This window comes from Bos javanicus, chromosome 25, assembly GCF_032452875.1.
Source record: "Bos javanicus breed banteng chromosome 25, ARS-OSU_banteng_1.0, whole genome shotgun sequence".
Lineage (NCBI taxonomy): Eukaryota > Metazoa > Chordata > Mammalia > Artiodactyla > Bovidae > Bos > Bos javanicus.
Genome location: NC_083892.1, coordinates 11,422,923 through 11,439,053, shown reverse-complemented (window position 1 = coordinate 11,439,053; position 16,131 = coordinate 11,422,923). Strand labels below are relative to the sequence as shown.

The following is a 16,131-nucleotide window of genomic DNA, read 5'->3' as shown; positions in this document are numbered from 1 at the left end:
TAGCTGGAGCGCCAAGTTCAAGTCCCTCACTGGTTGTCAACTGAGTTAATACTCTAACAGTTTTCAGAACAGTGCCTAACCTGGAGTAAGCAATCAGTAAATATTGGCTAGCACTGAGCATCAGAAAATATCCCCAAGTCAATGGAAAGGAGACAGTTGTGGTGGCTTTGGAGTCTTTTAGGAAATGGGTTATGAAAAGTAGTGATAAATTGCTCTTGATTCATAGAGTCCTTTTGAGATGGTTTATCCCATTTGAAGTCATAAAGGATTCATCCTCTGTAACCAGAAGTCTGTTCACCTGGGAAAAGAACTGACCATTGGGGTCTTAGAGGGCATTAGAATCAACACAGCACAGTCCAAGGTCAGCTAACATCCGTCAATGACCTCTTCAAATCAGGAGCCTCAGGGTCAGGCCAGACTAGTGACGAGGCAGATGCTGGCTACAGGCAAATCCCCAGCACCAACAAGGGAGAGGCTTCCTGGTCCCCAGTGCCAGGCAGGACCTGCTCTTCTCCTCTCCTGAGCTCTTACCGTGGGTCAGCCAGCCTTTCTCCAGAAAATTCCACTCACCCCAAGATTGGGATCCACTGGAAATACAGCCACCTGACTGGCCATCCCCCGAATCTTCTTTCATCCTTAGGATCCCAGAGCTAAGGATTTTTTAAAATTCTTTTTTTTTAAAAATGAAAATAATAAGCTTTTAAAATTCTAATTCTTTTTTAAAAATTAGTTAATTTATTCATTTTTGGCTATGCTGGGTCTTTGTTGCTGCGCAGGCTTTTCTCTAGTTGTGGGGAGCAGGGGCTACTCTCTAATTGTGGTGTGAGGGTTTCTCATTGTGATGGCCTCTCTTGTTGCAGAACATAGGCTCCAGGGCACACGGGCTTCAGTAATTGCAGCACATGGGCTCAGTAGTTGCATTTCCCGGCCTCTAGAGCACAGGCTAAATAGTTGTCAGGCGCAGGCTTAGTTATTCCACAGCATGTGGAATATTCCCAGACCAGGTATCAAGCCCATGTCTCCTGCATTGGCAGACAGATTCTTTACCCCTGAGCCACCAGGGAAGCCCTAAAATTTAATTCTTTTTTAAAATGAAAATGATACATAAGCTTCAAAAAGTGAGGAAGAAAGGAAGGAACTTTTAAAATATAGTATAAAGGGTTTTAAGCCAAATATGAAAGTTCCCTTCACTTCCCACTTCTGTTTCCTAGCTTTAACTGGAGTTAATAGTTTCCTTTGTATCTTTGAAAAAGTTGTATCCATAAGATATGAATATGTATAAGCCTTTCTAAAACGTGTGTAATTTTTACCCCTCCATGTCTTTCCTTTTTAATTTATATTACAGATCTTTCCAGAACATCAATATAGATCTACCTGTTTCTTTTTTTTTAATGTATTTTATTAGGATTAAACATAAAAATATTTCTGTGAGATATGGGAATTCTGAACTCTGAAGTATCTAACAACATAGCTAAAAGTAAGTGAATACCAGACTTGGCAGAATTATAAGGAGAAATGGATTCATCCATAATTACAGTGGGACCTAACCAAGTCTTTCAGAAACTGATATAGATTCAATAGGCCAAAAGCAAAGAATAATGACATAGAAGCTTTGAATCACCCCATTAACACATTTGATTGAGTGTAAATATGAGGGACTCCATGTTCAATAGTTAGAGAATGCACATTCTTCACATATTCTCATGGGATATTTAGAAAAACGGGCCTATACTTGGCCATAAAGGAAATCTCAGGGCTTCCCAGGTGGCTTAGTGGTAAAGAATCCACCTGCCAAGCAGGAGATGCAGGTCTGATCCCTGGGTTGAGAAGATCCCCTGGAGGAGGAAATGACAACCCACTCCAGTACTCTTGCCTGGGAAATCCCATAGTGTCACAAAGAGTCAGACACGACTTAGCGACCCAACAGCAAAGGAAATTTCACTACTGCTGATCTCCTTGTGGTTGTAATTGCTGAAATGACTGTCTTTTCCCTCTCTTTCTTGCCTGAGTTGGCTCTGTCTCTCTCTCTGTCTCTAAGTCATGTCCGACTGCTCCGTGACCCCACCACGGAGGTCGGTAGCCCAACAGGCTCTGGTTAGTTCCAGCAGTTCCTATTTCACACCTGCCTTTTTCCTGACCTTCTAGACTATGCTTCTGCTTTATGGTCTGAGCTGTAATTGCTTTGTAAAGATTTTTCTGCTTTCTTTTTAATTCATGATGGAAATGGAGTGTGGGGTATAATTTCTATCTGCTCGTGGCAGGATTTTTCAGGTGAGTTTTTAATCATGCCTTGTGAAGGCGGGCCACTTTCTTTCACTGTTTCTCTGTCTTTGCAGGATGCTGAGCTTATCCCGAGGACGATCAGGGATTCTGTTCTTTCCCCACTCTAGTTTTCTCAGTCATTTTTAGTACTATCTGATACAGATAGGTGTGCTGCTGTAATTCACTTGACAGAATATCTGACTGACCAGTTTGAAAGGAAGGGTTTGTGTCTCTGACTCACACCTCACCCGGGTAACTAAATCAGGACTTTATACATCGTGGGTACTCGGTAAATATTTGTTGAATAAATTGGCACAAAAAGAAACAGATCCAAGGTTAAATTAGTCATTTCAAAATCCATTTATTAAGGCTTTAAAACATTATCATAGGGAGTGTGGAAGCCAGGAAGCTGAGGGAGGGGGGAACCTCACTCTTTGTCCAAACAGTCATCTCCGGGATGACTCTGGAGTCCCAGGGGGAATGTGCTTCACCTTAGGGCACTGAGCCTCTGCACTCTTAGACACTATTGTATGTGTGTGGTAAGTCACTTCAGTTGTATCCAACTCTTTGCAACCCTGTGGACTGTAGCCTGCCAGGCTCCTCTGTCCATGGGATTCTCCAGGCAAGAGTACTGGAGTGGGTTGCCAGGCCTTCTTCCAGGGGATCTTCCCAACCCAGAGATCGAACCTGCGTCTTTCTGTGGCTCCTGTACTGCAGGCAGACTCTTTACTACTGAGCTACCTGGGAAGCCCCTAGACACTGTCAGTAGAATATAAAATACGTCTTCCTCCGTAAGAGGTGGGTTTGGCAGGATGCACAGGCCAGTTGATGTAGCCATTTGGATTCAAAAATTTTTCCCATAAAGGTGGTCACACAGTCTGCAGAGTCATGTGTATTGTGAAAAAAAAAAAGAAAAATACCTGTTGTTGGAGATTAGCATTCACGACTGTGTCCACACACCTCAGGGGTGCAGTTGATGACCCCTTGAAGCAGGGCAGAAATTATTTCTATTTATTTTCTAAATAAAAGATAGAAATTCAGCTTCACTAATATTTACAATTAGAATGAGCCTGCACCATCAGCTCAGTCAGCAACCTTGGGTCAGTTAGTCACCTAGCTGCTGAATGTCCATGGGAAGGGGGACAGAGGTTCCCCACCTCACATGTTGATTTGTTTGTAGCATGACTGCTCTTTGCGGTTTCCATGGGTCCCGTTGAGTGGATTTCTAGATTATTCTCTCTTATTTGATGTTAGCAAAGGCAGGAACAGCCTCGGCCGTTTCAGAACAGGGCCCTCTCTTGCAGGGAGGCCCTGGCGGAAGGAGCAGACAGAGGACCTACAGCGGGTGCTCAGGACCGTGGACAGCGACATCCCGCTGGTGCTGGTCAGCGGCAACCACGACGTGGGCAATGTCCCCACCCCCGAGACCATCGCGGAGTTCCAGCGGACTTGGGGAGACGACTACTTCAGCTTCTGGGTCGGGGGTGTCCTGTTCCTCGTTCTCAACTCCCAGTTCCTGTACGACGCCTCCAGGTGCCCCGCCCTGAAGCAGGAGCATGACCACTGGCTGGACCAGCAGCTGCGCACCGCAGGGCAGCGCGCCTGCCGGCACGCCGTGGTCTTCCAGCACATCCCGCTCTTCCTGCAGAGCATTGGCGAGGACGACGACTACTTCAACCTCACCAAGTCCGTGCGGAAGGAGATGGCAGACAAGTTCGTGGAGGCAGGTAGGCCCGGGGCTGCGGGGAGGGGGCGGGGCGAGGGGGAGAGACTGGTCTGGAGAGGAGGCGTCCAGATCCTTCTCCAGGCAGAGGGGAGAGAGGGCGGGGCCTTGGACCGAACTGGGTTCTCACCCAGCTCTGCCACTGGTGGCCGCGTGACCTTAGCCTGCGAGCCTCAGCTTCCTCGTCTATCAAGTAGAACAGCGGAGGCAGCTCTCGCAGGATGGCTGTGACGCTTCAGTGAGAAGACGGCCCCGACTGCGTTAGAGCAGCCCGCTAGCTGAGGGCTGAACTGTAACTGCTCACTGCTGAGAATGGGGACCCTGAAGGCTGGGGGTATGGGAGGGGTGTCTGAGTGTGGCTGTAGGTACCCCAGGCAAAGGCAGGGGCCAGGGTTATCTTTTCTTACTGCTCTGGGAAGGAGGAATTTGCCCACGGGCAGACGATGTTTCAGAGCCATACTTCCTAATAGGATTAGATGTAACCCAGGGAAATCCTGCAATGTGGCTACGGAGCAGGTCAGGGAGCCTCATCCCTGTTCCTTTATGAGGTGGACCGAGTTCTCCTCCAGAAGCAGGTGAAGAAATCTATTTAGTTTGATCTTACCCTGCTATGAGTTTCAAGCTAATCAAACACATGACAGGTACTTGTGTGCATGCACACACACACAAAATGAAGATGCCCTACCACCAAAGATCTCCAGTCCCGGTGGCGCCGTGTGCCTCACCCGCCCGCACAGCTCATTTCTCCTCCTGCGAGCCCCTGCGGTTTTCCTTTCCTGAGAAGTGGCGCATTCTCAGCTCATTCCCTGCATTATCAGTGACTTGGCAGGATTCCAGTTGTGACAACTGTTATGTCTCGTTTTGGCCCTAATGCCTCCTTTCAGATCCTTCCAAGAGTGTACTTCATCAAATTCTTCTAAAATTTAAATACATTCTTTTATTTGCTAGAGTGTAGGGAGAAGGATTCATGGCAAACAGATGGGGAAACAGTGGAAACAGTGGCTGACTTTATTTTTCTGGGCTCCAAAATCACTGCAGATGGTGGTTGCAGCCATAAAATTAAAAGACGTTTACTCTTTGGAAAGAAAGTTATGACCAACCTAGACAGCATATTAAAAAGCAGACACATTACTTTGCCAACAAAGGTCCATGTAGTCAAGGCTATGGTTTTTCCAGTGGTCATGTATGGATGTGAGAGTTGGACTGTGAAGAAAACTGAGCACTGAAGAATTGATGCTTTAGAACTGTGCTGTTGGAGAAGACTCTTGAGAGTCTCTTGGACTGCAAGGAGATCCAACCAGTCCATCCTAAAGGAGATCAGTCCTGGGTGTTCATTGGAAGGACTGATGTTGAAGTTGAAACTCCAGTACTTTGGCCACCTGATGCGAAGAGCTAACTCATTGGAAAAGACCCTGGTGCTGGGAAAGATTGAGGGCAGGAGGAGAAGGGGACGGCAAAGGATGAGATGGTTGGATGGCATCACCGACTTGATGGACATGGGTTTGGGTGAACTCCGGGAATTGGTGATGAACAGGGAGTCCTGGCATGCTGCGGTTCATGAGGTCGCAAAGACTCGGACATGACTGAGCGACTGAACTGAACTGAGGGAGAAGGAAGTGGTCTGACCCAGTAGCAAACATTCATTAAAAAAAAAAAAAAATCCCTATCTAGTGGGAAGCTGCTATATAACACAGGGAGCCCAGCCTGGGGTTTTGTGATGACCTGGAGGGGTGGGAGGCTCAAGAAGGAAAGAAGATATATATATATATATATATATATATATAAAAATATAAATATAAAATTATGACTCATTCACCTTGTTGTGTGGCTGAAACCAACACAACATTATAAAGCAGTTATCCTCCAATTAAAATAAATAAGATCAGGAAAAAAGGGAAAAAAATAAAAATACTACCTCACAATAAACTGTAACCCACCAGGCTCCTCTGTTCATGGGATTTCCCAGGCAAGAATGCTAGAGTGGGTAGCCATTCCCTTCTCCAGGGGATCTTCCCCACCCAGGAATTGAACCAGGGTCTCCTGCGTTGGCGTGCAGATTCTTTACCATCTGAGCCACCAGGGAAGCCCATATAATTATGATTCATTCGCGTTATTGTGTGGCAGAAACCAGCACAACATTGTAAAGCAGTTATCTTCCAATTAAGATAAAACAAGATCAGAAAAAAGAGGGGAAAAATAAAAACACTGCCTCACAATAAAAGCCTTTAAGACATTAAAAAAAAAAAAAAAAAAAAACTCCTGACACTCTTTTCATCTTTGAGCATTAAATGTGTTCACATTTACTTGCAGAAAGGACAATAGGCCCTTCTCTCTTTTCAAGACATTTTACAAAAAGCTTGCATAATTGGCGACATTTTCCAACTGTTCCATGGAGATGAAGTTGGAAAACTTCTATTAAGGCCTTTGAAATTTTCTGCCATGCTTGAGTTGGTGCAGAGAACTGTTGCTGATGACAAGGAAATGAAGTGTCAAGATGGCAGCAGCACCCCCACAGAAACTGCTTTGTAACAGAGAGTAATGCCAGCGAGAGCACTTCCTGGCACTGAAATGATCCCTTTCATGTCAAATGTTAAACCATGCAAATACCATCCCCGTGGCTGCTCTTTGTTCTCTGTCCTTGTCACCCACACCCTTGAGTGGCCTGTAGTTCTGGGTTTCTCGTCCTTCGTAGGATGAGCACGGGCAGCCCATGAACACCCCCAGATACTGAGGGCTGGAGACACTTCCAAAGAGAGAGCCCGCCCCCCAACTCTCACTGGGCCTCCTTGAGGAAAGCCTGCTGCCCACCCACCAGGATGGGCAGATGGTGGCATTGAGTCTGGGATGCACCAGCCTCTTCGCGCGTCAGGGCAGCAGCTCCCCCGAGCTCCGGGAGGGCTTGACGGTGCACCCAGAGCTGGCCTGTGTCTCAGGGGTGGGCTCCAATTGCCCTAGCTCACAGAGACTGATGTACCACCAGAACAGCACTGTATTAATTTGGAGCAGGGCTGAAACCATCCACCTCACCCCAGCAGGGCAGTCTCTCCCTGTAGGCCGAACAACATGGACGGTCAGGTTATAAGCAGGGTTACGATCTTGCTAAGCACGAGACAGAGCAGGCGAACTAGTTTTCTTACTTGCTCTTTTTTTAAAAAATTGAAGTATAATTGACTTACAATGTTGTGTTAGTTTCAGGTATCTAACATTGTGATTCAGTATTTTGGGGGCCTATACTGCACTATAAGTTACTGCAGGATATTGGATATAATTCCCTGATCTATGCAGTGTATCTGCATTACTTATTCCTTTCATATATGGTGGTTTGTCTCTGTTAATCCCATACCCCCTAATTTGTTCCTCCCCCACCCTCTTTCCCTTTTAGTAACACAAGTTTGTTTATTGTGTCTGTAAGTCTGTTTCTGATTTGCATACACATCCATTTGTATTATTTTTTAGATTCCACGTACATGTGATATCATATTGTATTTGTCTTTCTCTGACTTATTTCACCGGGCATAATAGTCTTTAGCTTCATTCACATTGCTGCTGATGGTAGTGTTTCTTTTTTATGGCTGAGTGGTATTCCATTGTGTGTGTGTGTGTGTGTGTGTGTGTGTTTGTATATGTATGTATATGCCACGTCTTCTTAATCGAATCATCTGTCGCTGGGCACTTGAGTTGCTTCTTACGTCTTGGCTGTTGTTAATAATCTTATCAGCTCTTAATGGCATCTGGCACGGGAACCCTGGTGGGTTCACCTCTGGTTTTGGGCCTCGTTGCTCAGGAAGACTGATACCTCCTGTGCCTTTAATCCTACCTCTTTAATATCTCTCCAGCCTGTCCGCTTCTTGAGGCCCTCACTGCCTGGCATCTGGGTTGTAGCAGTAGTGCTGAGTTCCCGGCCCACTCTTGCTCCATCCTGGCCCATTCTCCACCTATAGCCAGACGGGTGTGTAGCCCCACAGCATCCACCCTTCTGAGGCCCCTCACCCTTAGGATAAGACCTCACCCTTCACCACCGTCTCTGCCTCTTCATTTCATCAGGCCAACACCATCTCAACCTTCTGCACAAGGTGTCCCCAGCCCCACCTGCTGGGTTCTTCTCCAGCTTCCCTTGTTTCCAGCGCATTTGTAGGTGTTGAAGCCCCCCTAGACTCTGAGCTCCTTGAGTGCAGGGGAGGCCTGGCCCAGGTCTTAGCTCGTAATGAATGCTTCACTGGAGTTTGTGGAATGAGTGGAGAACTGGACCTTTGCCTCAGGCTCCTTCCCTCAGTGGCCAACCGGCCCAGGGGCTGATCAACCCAGCTCATTTCTCTGTTTAGCACCCATCATGTGCCTGCTGGAAGGCCAGGTCCCGCTCCATGGAGCTCCTGCATGCAGCCTCTGCGTGGTGTGTTCCAAATGTTGGGCAGGTGTTCTAAGTTTGATCCTCCCGTCTTGGGTGAGGCCATGTGTGTGACTGTGTTCTGACCCCCATACTTGCTTTCCAGGTTCACCTCACAGTCGATTGCTCTCCTCCTGAGTGGCCCCTTGCTATTCCACCAGGCAACCCCTTCATGCGTGAACAGGCTGCTCTTCTCGGTCACTGGCCTTGCAGTCTTCCCCTAGACCTGCTCAACCAGGGAGAAGCAGAAAGAAGGGTGCCCTTCCTGCAGTCACCTGCCAGTGGCATGGCTTCTCAAACCAGGCTCTTTGCCTAATGACCTTTCAAACTCAGAACAAGCCACAGGCACTGCTGGGCAGAGATGGAGATCAGATGTAGTCACAGCTCCATGGCAGCCTGCATGGCCTTCTGGGTTTGGGAGCACAGGTAGGTGGGCTGCCATGGGGAATGCAGGCCCCCACGACTCAGTGATGCAGGAGATCGCTCAGGTCACAGCCATGTGATTCTGGAACTCATTTCGGAAAGCCAGCAGTTCAAGTGACATTTTGTGAAATTCATTAACTTAAAGACCATGATCAAATTGGGGGTGATGATGACAGATGGTATTTAATACTGCCTCCAGCTTTTTTATCCCCCACAGCAATATTATTCCCAAATACTATTTCAGTCTCATTTATCTCCATGTGCTAAAATGCCAGTCCTCAAAAATATGTCAAAAGCTCATCAGAATATCAGGGTAGTTTTTAATTATGATAATTGTGTTGTTATAAAATATCCTTTTTAAAGAGCACACCCCTCCTCAAACCACCACTTGGAGGTAACACCCAGCTTCCTTCCAGCAAGCTTAATGAATAATTCTGAATCATTGTGTGGGATGAATAAATGATTTAATAATGAGCATCAACAATCATCTCACATTGTGGCATTAATTTCCTAAATGGGATGAGGTAAATGAGGAGGAGGGGTGTTACTATACAACGGGCCACCGCCTGTGTAGGGATGTGCTCCGTGAATCAAAGCCTTGAGCTTCCTAGCTCAGGTTGCCCTAGAAACGGATGCATTCTGTTTCTCCTTTTGAAGCTCAAAAAAAAAAGAAAAAAGAAAGTCTTTGTATGATCTGGAAAAGTTATCAATAGCCAGGACAAATAAACAGTTACCAGGGCAGGACAGTTGCACAGGTGTGAAGCGGCACTGTTATCTCCCGTCTTCATTCGATCTGCCCGAGGATAGTTGATTTCATCACTTCCACAGGACGTAGAAATTAGTCTTCCCCTTGATTTACCTTGGGGCTTCCCTTGTAGCTCAGCTGGTAAAGAATCCGCTTGCAATATGGGAGACCTGGGTTCGATCCCTGGGTTGGGAATATCCCCTGGAGAAGGGAAAGGCTACCCACTGCAGTATTCTGGCCTGGGGAATTCCATGGACTGTATAGTCTATGAGTTCACAAAGAGTCAGACACAACTGAGCGACTTACACTTTCTTTCACTTAATTCACCTGATTTTGCAAGGGCAGTAGATGATAGATTCTTAGTCGAGACTCTTGGCCATTGTCTGTATCCCTTATGCCTTTTTCAGCAGAGAGTTAATGTGTGACCCAGTTAATAACAGATTTTAATTTAAAGACTAAATCTTAAAATTGAAAAAAAAAAGCCTAGCTCTTTCACTGACCCTGCTGTGCTTGATGTCTTGATACCTTTTCTTTTCTCTATTCTCCACACAGAGATTAGAACTGTGTAGTAGAAAGCCCAGAGCAAATTTGGCAATTATGAAAAATTCCAGTAAGTTGATCTTTCCTATAAAAGTTAATGAGTAATTTCACAGAATTATAGTTTCATCTCTATTTATGCAAGAAAAAAAAAACTGGAGAGAGAGATCTTAGCCCATGTAATATTATGGTTTTAGAATTTCAAAGTTTTAAAGAACAAAAAGGTCAGGTTTCCAGGGTCTGCTTCATAGGAAAAATGAAACATCAAACCCTGCTCTGACATCTAATACTGGGTTGTATTGAAATTATTTCTTTCCATCCTGATTCCTCCAGAAAATGGAGTCCCAGCTTTGTTCATCTCTATAAACCCAGCTCCTAGTGAAGATTATCACTTAGTAGCCACTCAGTAAGTAAACATGAAATTGAGTTGAACTTGATTCACGTTTACCCATCAGTGGAATCATAGGTAATGTGCATATTATCTCTTGATTGGTATTTACCAGCAAATTTGCCCTGCATATGGTCAGACAGTGAACATTTTGGGCTGTGGTCTCTGTAAAGTGAAAGTGTTCGTTGTATCTGACTCTTTGTGACCCCATGAACTGTATGTAGCCTGCCAGGCTCCTCTGTCCATGGGATTCTCCAGGCAAGAATACTGGAGTGGGTTGCTGTTCCCGTTTCCAAGGGATCTTCCCAACCCAGGGATCAAACCCAGGTCTCCTGCATTGCAGGCAGATTCTTTACCATCTGAGCCACCAGGGAAGCCCTGCAGTCTCTGTAGCGACTACTCAACTTGGCCTCTGTAACATGCAAATAGCCACCAGTGGTACATCAGCAAGTGAGTGTGACTGGATTCCAGTAAAACTTTATTTACACAAACAGGAGGTGGGCCTAAAGGCCATAGATTTACCATCCTTGGCTTAGAGAAATGTTCCCAGTACAGTGTGAGACCCTTTCTCTCCCCGAGACCTTGTCTGCAATATGCACACGTCTAATTCCAGTCTGCTTCAGGTCACAACTGCCAGGTCACTGAAGAGTCTGCCCAGAAGGGGCCCCAGACTCCTCAGTGGAGGGCCTGCCTGGGTGCGGCTCATCCTACTGGAGGCCCAAGGTGTGGGGGGAGGCGGGGGAGGGTTCCTGGGCCACTTACATGCTTTTGTAACATGTGTGAGGAAAAAACTAAAACTATCTCATCAAGTGAAAGAAAAATAACATGCCAAGTAGCATGGGTAATAGGCAGGTAAGGCCGAATTTGTGATGGTGGTACAAGGGGTGACGGGTTCTCAAGGGTGGGGTGCCCGAGGCCCTATAACCTCACAGGTCAGCAGGTAGGCTGTGGCTTCAGACAGACCTGCACTCAAGTCCTTTGGTGCCACCCCCAACCGAGTTGTTGTTGTTGTTTAGTCGCTAAGTCTTGTCTGACTCTTTGCGACCCCGTGGACTGTAGCCCACCAGGCTCCTCTGCCCATGGGATTGCCCAGGCGAGGATACTAGAATGGGTTGCCATTTCCTTCTCCAGGGGATCTTCCCGACCCAGGTTTGAACCCAGGTCTCCCGCATGGACAGATGGATTCTTTACCACTGAGCCACCAAGAAAGCCCATTCCCCAGCAAAGTGGCTTCCCGTAATCTGCTGAACATCTTTCTGTCTTAGTTTGCTGCTGCTGCTAAATCACTTCAGTCGTGTCCGACTCTGTGCGATCCCATAGACGGCAGCCCACCAGACTCCCCCGTCCCTGGGATTCTCCAGGCAAGAACGCTGGAGTGGGTTGCCATTTCCTTCTCCAATGCATGAAAGTGAAAAGTGAAAGTGAAGTCGCCCAGTCGTGTCCGACTCTTCAGGACCCTATGGACTGCAGCCCATCAGGCTCCTCCGTCCATGGGATTTTCCAGGCAAAAGTACTGGAGTTGGGTGCCATCGCCTTCTCCGTGCCTTAGTTTACTCCCGTGTTAAACGGGGCTACTCATTCCAGCCTCACAGGTGTCTCTCACAAAGGGTTGATGTGAGAATCAGGTAAAGGGAGGCCTGTGTAAGAGCACGCAGCACCACGCCTAGGACGTGGCCTCTGCTTGATGAAGGGTGGTATGTCCTTATCTGACCCGGACCAGAGTGCGCGTGGCCTCTGCTTGATGAAGGGTGGTATGTCCTTATCTGACCCGGACCAGAGTGCGCGCCCACAGCAGGCAATAGCTTTACCCGGGGTCTGGCTTCCTCCTTTTGTTAGAGCTTTCCTCCCCACCCCCATCCCCCCGGGGCTGGCAGGAGCGGGCAGCTTCTTCTTGGGAGGATGTTGGTGAGTGTGTACAAAGCAAGGAGAGGCACGTTAAGTGTGCGGACTTGCCTGCAGTTGCCCAAGATAACTTCACATATTGGAAGAGGAATTAGCAGCTCTCTTCAGAATACAAACTAAGGAAGTGAAACTAGACAAGAAACCTCTTGACTTCTGGGCTGTGCAGAAAGGTAGACTATCTCAAGGAGGGTTTTCGGAGTGAACCAGGAATACACACTTTGCAGCTTTGTAGTAAGTGCATATTGGTTTAAGAGGTTGGGAGGCACTGAACTAGATGGTAAATTCCTATGGAATTTAGTGAGAGGATTTGACTCCGCATTTATTTTTTTTAAACACACACCTCCACCAGTTAATGCGCTGGTAAACACACCAATTTAGAAGGTGTAATCTCATAGTCAGATTTTTCTGAATCCAGGAAAGGGATCCACAGGCAACGGCCATCATCAAACAGCGCTTTCTGTTTTTAATGCCCTAAAACAAAAACAAGCTATCTTAATGGTTCTTTTTTTAACTGACTTTAGAGTAAGAACTCAACAAGCAGTCCTTTTTTTGAGCATCTGTAGAATTCAGTTTCCGGGGGCATATCAGCCTGAGGACTTTTCAGCCTCTTTAATTTACATTTGGTCTTGAATTCATCTTCCAGGTTGGTCTGCTTTATGTTTCCATCAGTTCACCGTAAAACCTCATGCTTTAGTCATTTGATGTCTGTGTCTCCCTCACCATAAACCGAGATAAAAGACCAACTGCGGAAGCTACATCTGGTGCGAAGTAATGGATTACATTTCTCACTTCGGAGGTATCCTTAACAGTTGGGCTAATTAAAGTTAAAATCAAATCCTGATGGTAAATATTTATAAATTGCGAATCTGGCATGCGTAAGTGTGTGCTGCTGATTCCCAAAGTTAAGTCAGCATCTGTCCACTCAGCAAATAGCTTGGGCCCTGTGCTGGGCACCCAGGCCAGGAATGCTGGGCACCCAAAACAGAGCACTGTAGGTCACCTTCAAACTGAAAATTCAAAATCTTGTTGGAAAACCCCACTGTGATATTTCCAAAAGGAGCCACAGGTACAGGGGAAACAGCTGTGTCTGTTTAAGCTTATGAAGTCAAAATATTATAGCTGGTTTTTTGGGGGGAGTCATGTTTTAAAATCGGAGAAGGCAATGGCACCCCACCCCAGTACTCTTGCCTGGAAAATCCCACAGACGGAGGAGCCTGGTAGACTGCAGTCCATGGGCTCACTAAGAGTCGGACACGACTGAGTGACTTCACTTTCACTTTCATGCATTGGAGAAGGAAATGGCAACCCACTCCAGTGTTCTTGCCTGGAGAATCCCAGGGACGGGAGCCTGGTGGGCTGCCATCTATGGGGTTGCACAGAGTCGGACATGACTGAAGCGACTTAGCAGCATGTTTTTAAAATAGCAATTAGTGTCATTTTCAAATGAGCAGTGGGATTCCTGTGTAAAATTGAAATGTCCCTCACTTAGCTCAACACTCTTACTTCCTATACTAGTTTAAGTAATTTTCTCTTTACTGAACTTGCTTTCATTTAAAAGGCACTTGCCCCCACTGCGGCTAACACTGCATGCATGATAAGTCGCTTCAGTCATGTCTGACTCTATGCGACTCTATGGACTGGAGCCCACTGGGCTCCTCTGTCCATGGGATTCTCCAGGCAAGAATACTGGAGTGGGTAGCCATGCCCTCCTTCCTTCAGGGGATCTTCCCGACCCAGGGATTGAACCCATATCTCTTGTGTGTCCTGCGTCAGCAGGCAGGGTTTTTACCACTAGCGCCACCTGAGAAGCCCCATGACTAACAGTATATGGTAAAAATTTAGAATATTTCTACATAAAATAAGCTGGAGGGGATTTCCCTCGTGGTCCAGTAGCTAAGACTCCGTGCGTCCAATGCAGGGGCCTGGGTTCCATCCCTAGTCAGGAACTAGGTCCCACATGCCACAACTAAAGAACCCATGAGACACCAGAAAGATGGAGAATCCTGCATGCCACAGCTAAGACCTGGTATAGCCAAATAAATACTTATTTATATGTATATTTTTTAAGTTGGAAATTGCTTTAGTTAAGGTTTATAATTTTACTTAACAGAAGTGTTTGCCTGTTGATGCTTTAAATAGAAGTAAAGACCAGGACCCAATTGGGAAAAGCCTCCTCTGCCCTGTTGTCACAGCCCAGGGTCCCGTGACTGTGTCTGCAGACCAGATGAGGAACCCAAGCACGCAGCAGTGAGGAGCCTGGGTCCGTTTCAGATTTAGATTCCAGACACGAAGGAGGAAGGAAGAGAGCTTCTCTTAAGTGTCTCCTTTCCGCAAGGCACTCCCCCGCACCCTGGGGAAGTGCAGGTGAGGAGTCCTTGCAGGACCTTGCTGGGTGGGAAGGTGAGCGAGTTCTGGCCAGAATAATGCTGCTCCAGCCTCCTGCTGGGTGGGGCCTGTGGTGGTCTGTCTCCCTTGGGAGCTGTAACCTTACATCTGAATGGTGCTCCCTCCATGATGGCACTGAAAGGGAAAGTCACTCAGTCGTGTCCGACTCTTTACCATCCAGTGAACTAAACAGTCCATGGAATTCTCCAGGCCAGAATACTGGAGTAGGTAGCCTTTCCCTTCTCCAGGGGATCTTCCCAACCCAGGGATCTAACCCAGGTCTCCCACATTGCAGGTGGATTCTTTACCAGCTGAACTACAGGGGAAACCCAAGAATACTGGAGTGGGTAGCCTTTCCCTTCTCCAGGGGATCTTGCCAACCCAGGGATCTAACCCAGGTCTCCCACATTGTAGGTGGATTCTTCACCAGCTGAGCCACAGGGGAAGCCCAGGAATACTGGAGTGAGTAGCCTACTGAATGATGCCACTGAATGCACCCAGTAGAGCAGTTTTTCCCCTGAAAAAGGCAGAAGATGCACAAGCTTCTTGCGAGCCATGGCTAATACTCAGTTTTTTTTAATGGCTCGTGTTATTGCTGGTGGCTGTGTTCATTGTCCCTGCAGCCTACACAGCACCCCTCAAGGTGCTGGCTTTCTCAACATTTTACTGACGAGCAAAGTCCCAGAGGCTGAATCACTTGCTCAGGCCACAGAACTGGGAAGAGGAAAAGATTATCTCTGGGTTTTTATGGGGATCAGATAAGGTAAATCCAACACCTCGACAGTGTCTGGTTGCTGGTAAGTATTCAATGATAACGTGCAGTTAGGATTAGCCATCTCACTGTCATCATTGTCACTGTGATAAAAATATTGTGGGTGACTTAACATCAGAGAAAGTAATGTGTAAGGATCCTGTTTTCTCCCTCACACAAGTTCACAGCTCTGACCCACGGCTGGGTGGCTGGAGGGTTGCCGGACTTGGAACCCGAGTCTTCCTGTGTTCTTTCTACGTCTCCTGTGCCCAGCACACGGGGCTCCCATGTCACCGAGTCAACCCCCACAAGCGAGTGCTAAAGACCCCAGGGTAACCAGTGTCCTCAAGCGTCAGTTTCACTTCATAAGCCATTTAAAGCACAATATTATATTAACATCATAATAATTTCCACTTACTAAATTCTGTACTACAGGTTTTATTTTTCATGTATTTACTCATTTATTGATTTATTTTTGATTGCACTGGGTCTTCATCGCTTTCTCTAGTTGCTGCAGGTGTTGTGCGCAGGCTTCTCCTTGCGGTGGCTTCTCTTGCTGTGGAGCAGAAGCTCTAGGTGGGCAGGGTTCAGGAGTTGTGGTGCACCAGCTTAGTTGCCCCGAGGCATGTGG

General features: G+C 46.9%; 1 protein-coding gene across 3 annotated transcripts in view; it reads left to right on the top strand.

Moving 5' to 3' along the window:
• CPPED1 (calcineurin like phosphoesterase domain containing 1) overlaps nucleotides 1-16,131 on the top strand; it is a 137,764-nt gene that overhangs the window by 99,348 nt on the left and 22,285 nt on the right. For 2 of the 3 annotated variants that reach the window (XM_061401145.1, XM_061401144.1), the window contains exon 3: nucleotides 3,567-3,989. The exons of the other annotated variant lie outside the window; for it this stretch is intronic. In XM_061401145.1, coding sequence (XP_061257129.1) covers nucleotides 3,567-3,989 — 423 coding nt within the window. The remainder of the gene's footprint in view (nucleotides 1-3,566; nucleotides 3,990-16,131) is intronic. 3 annotated transcript variants of the gene reach the window in all.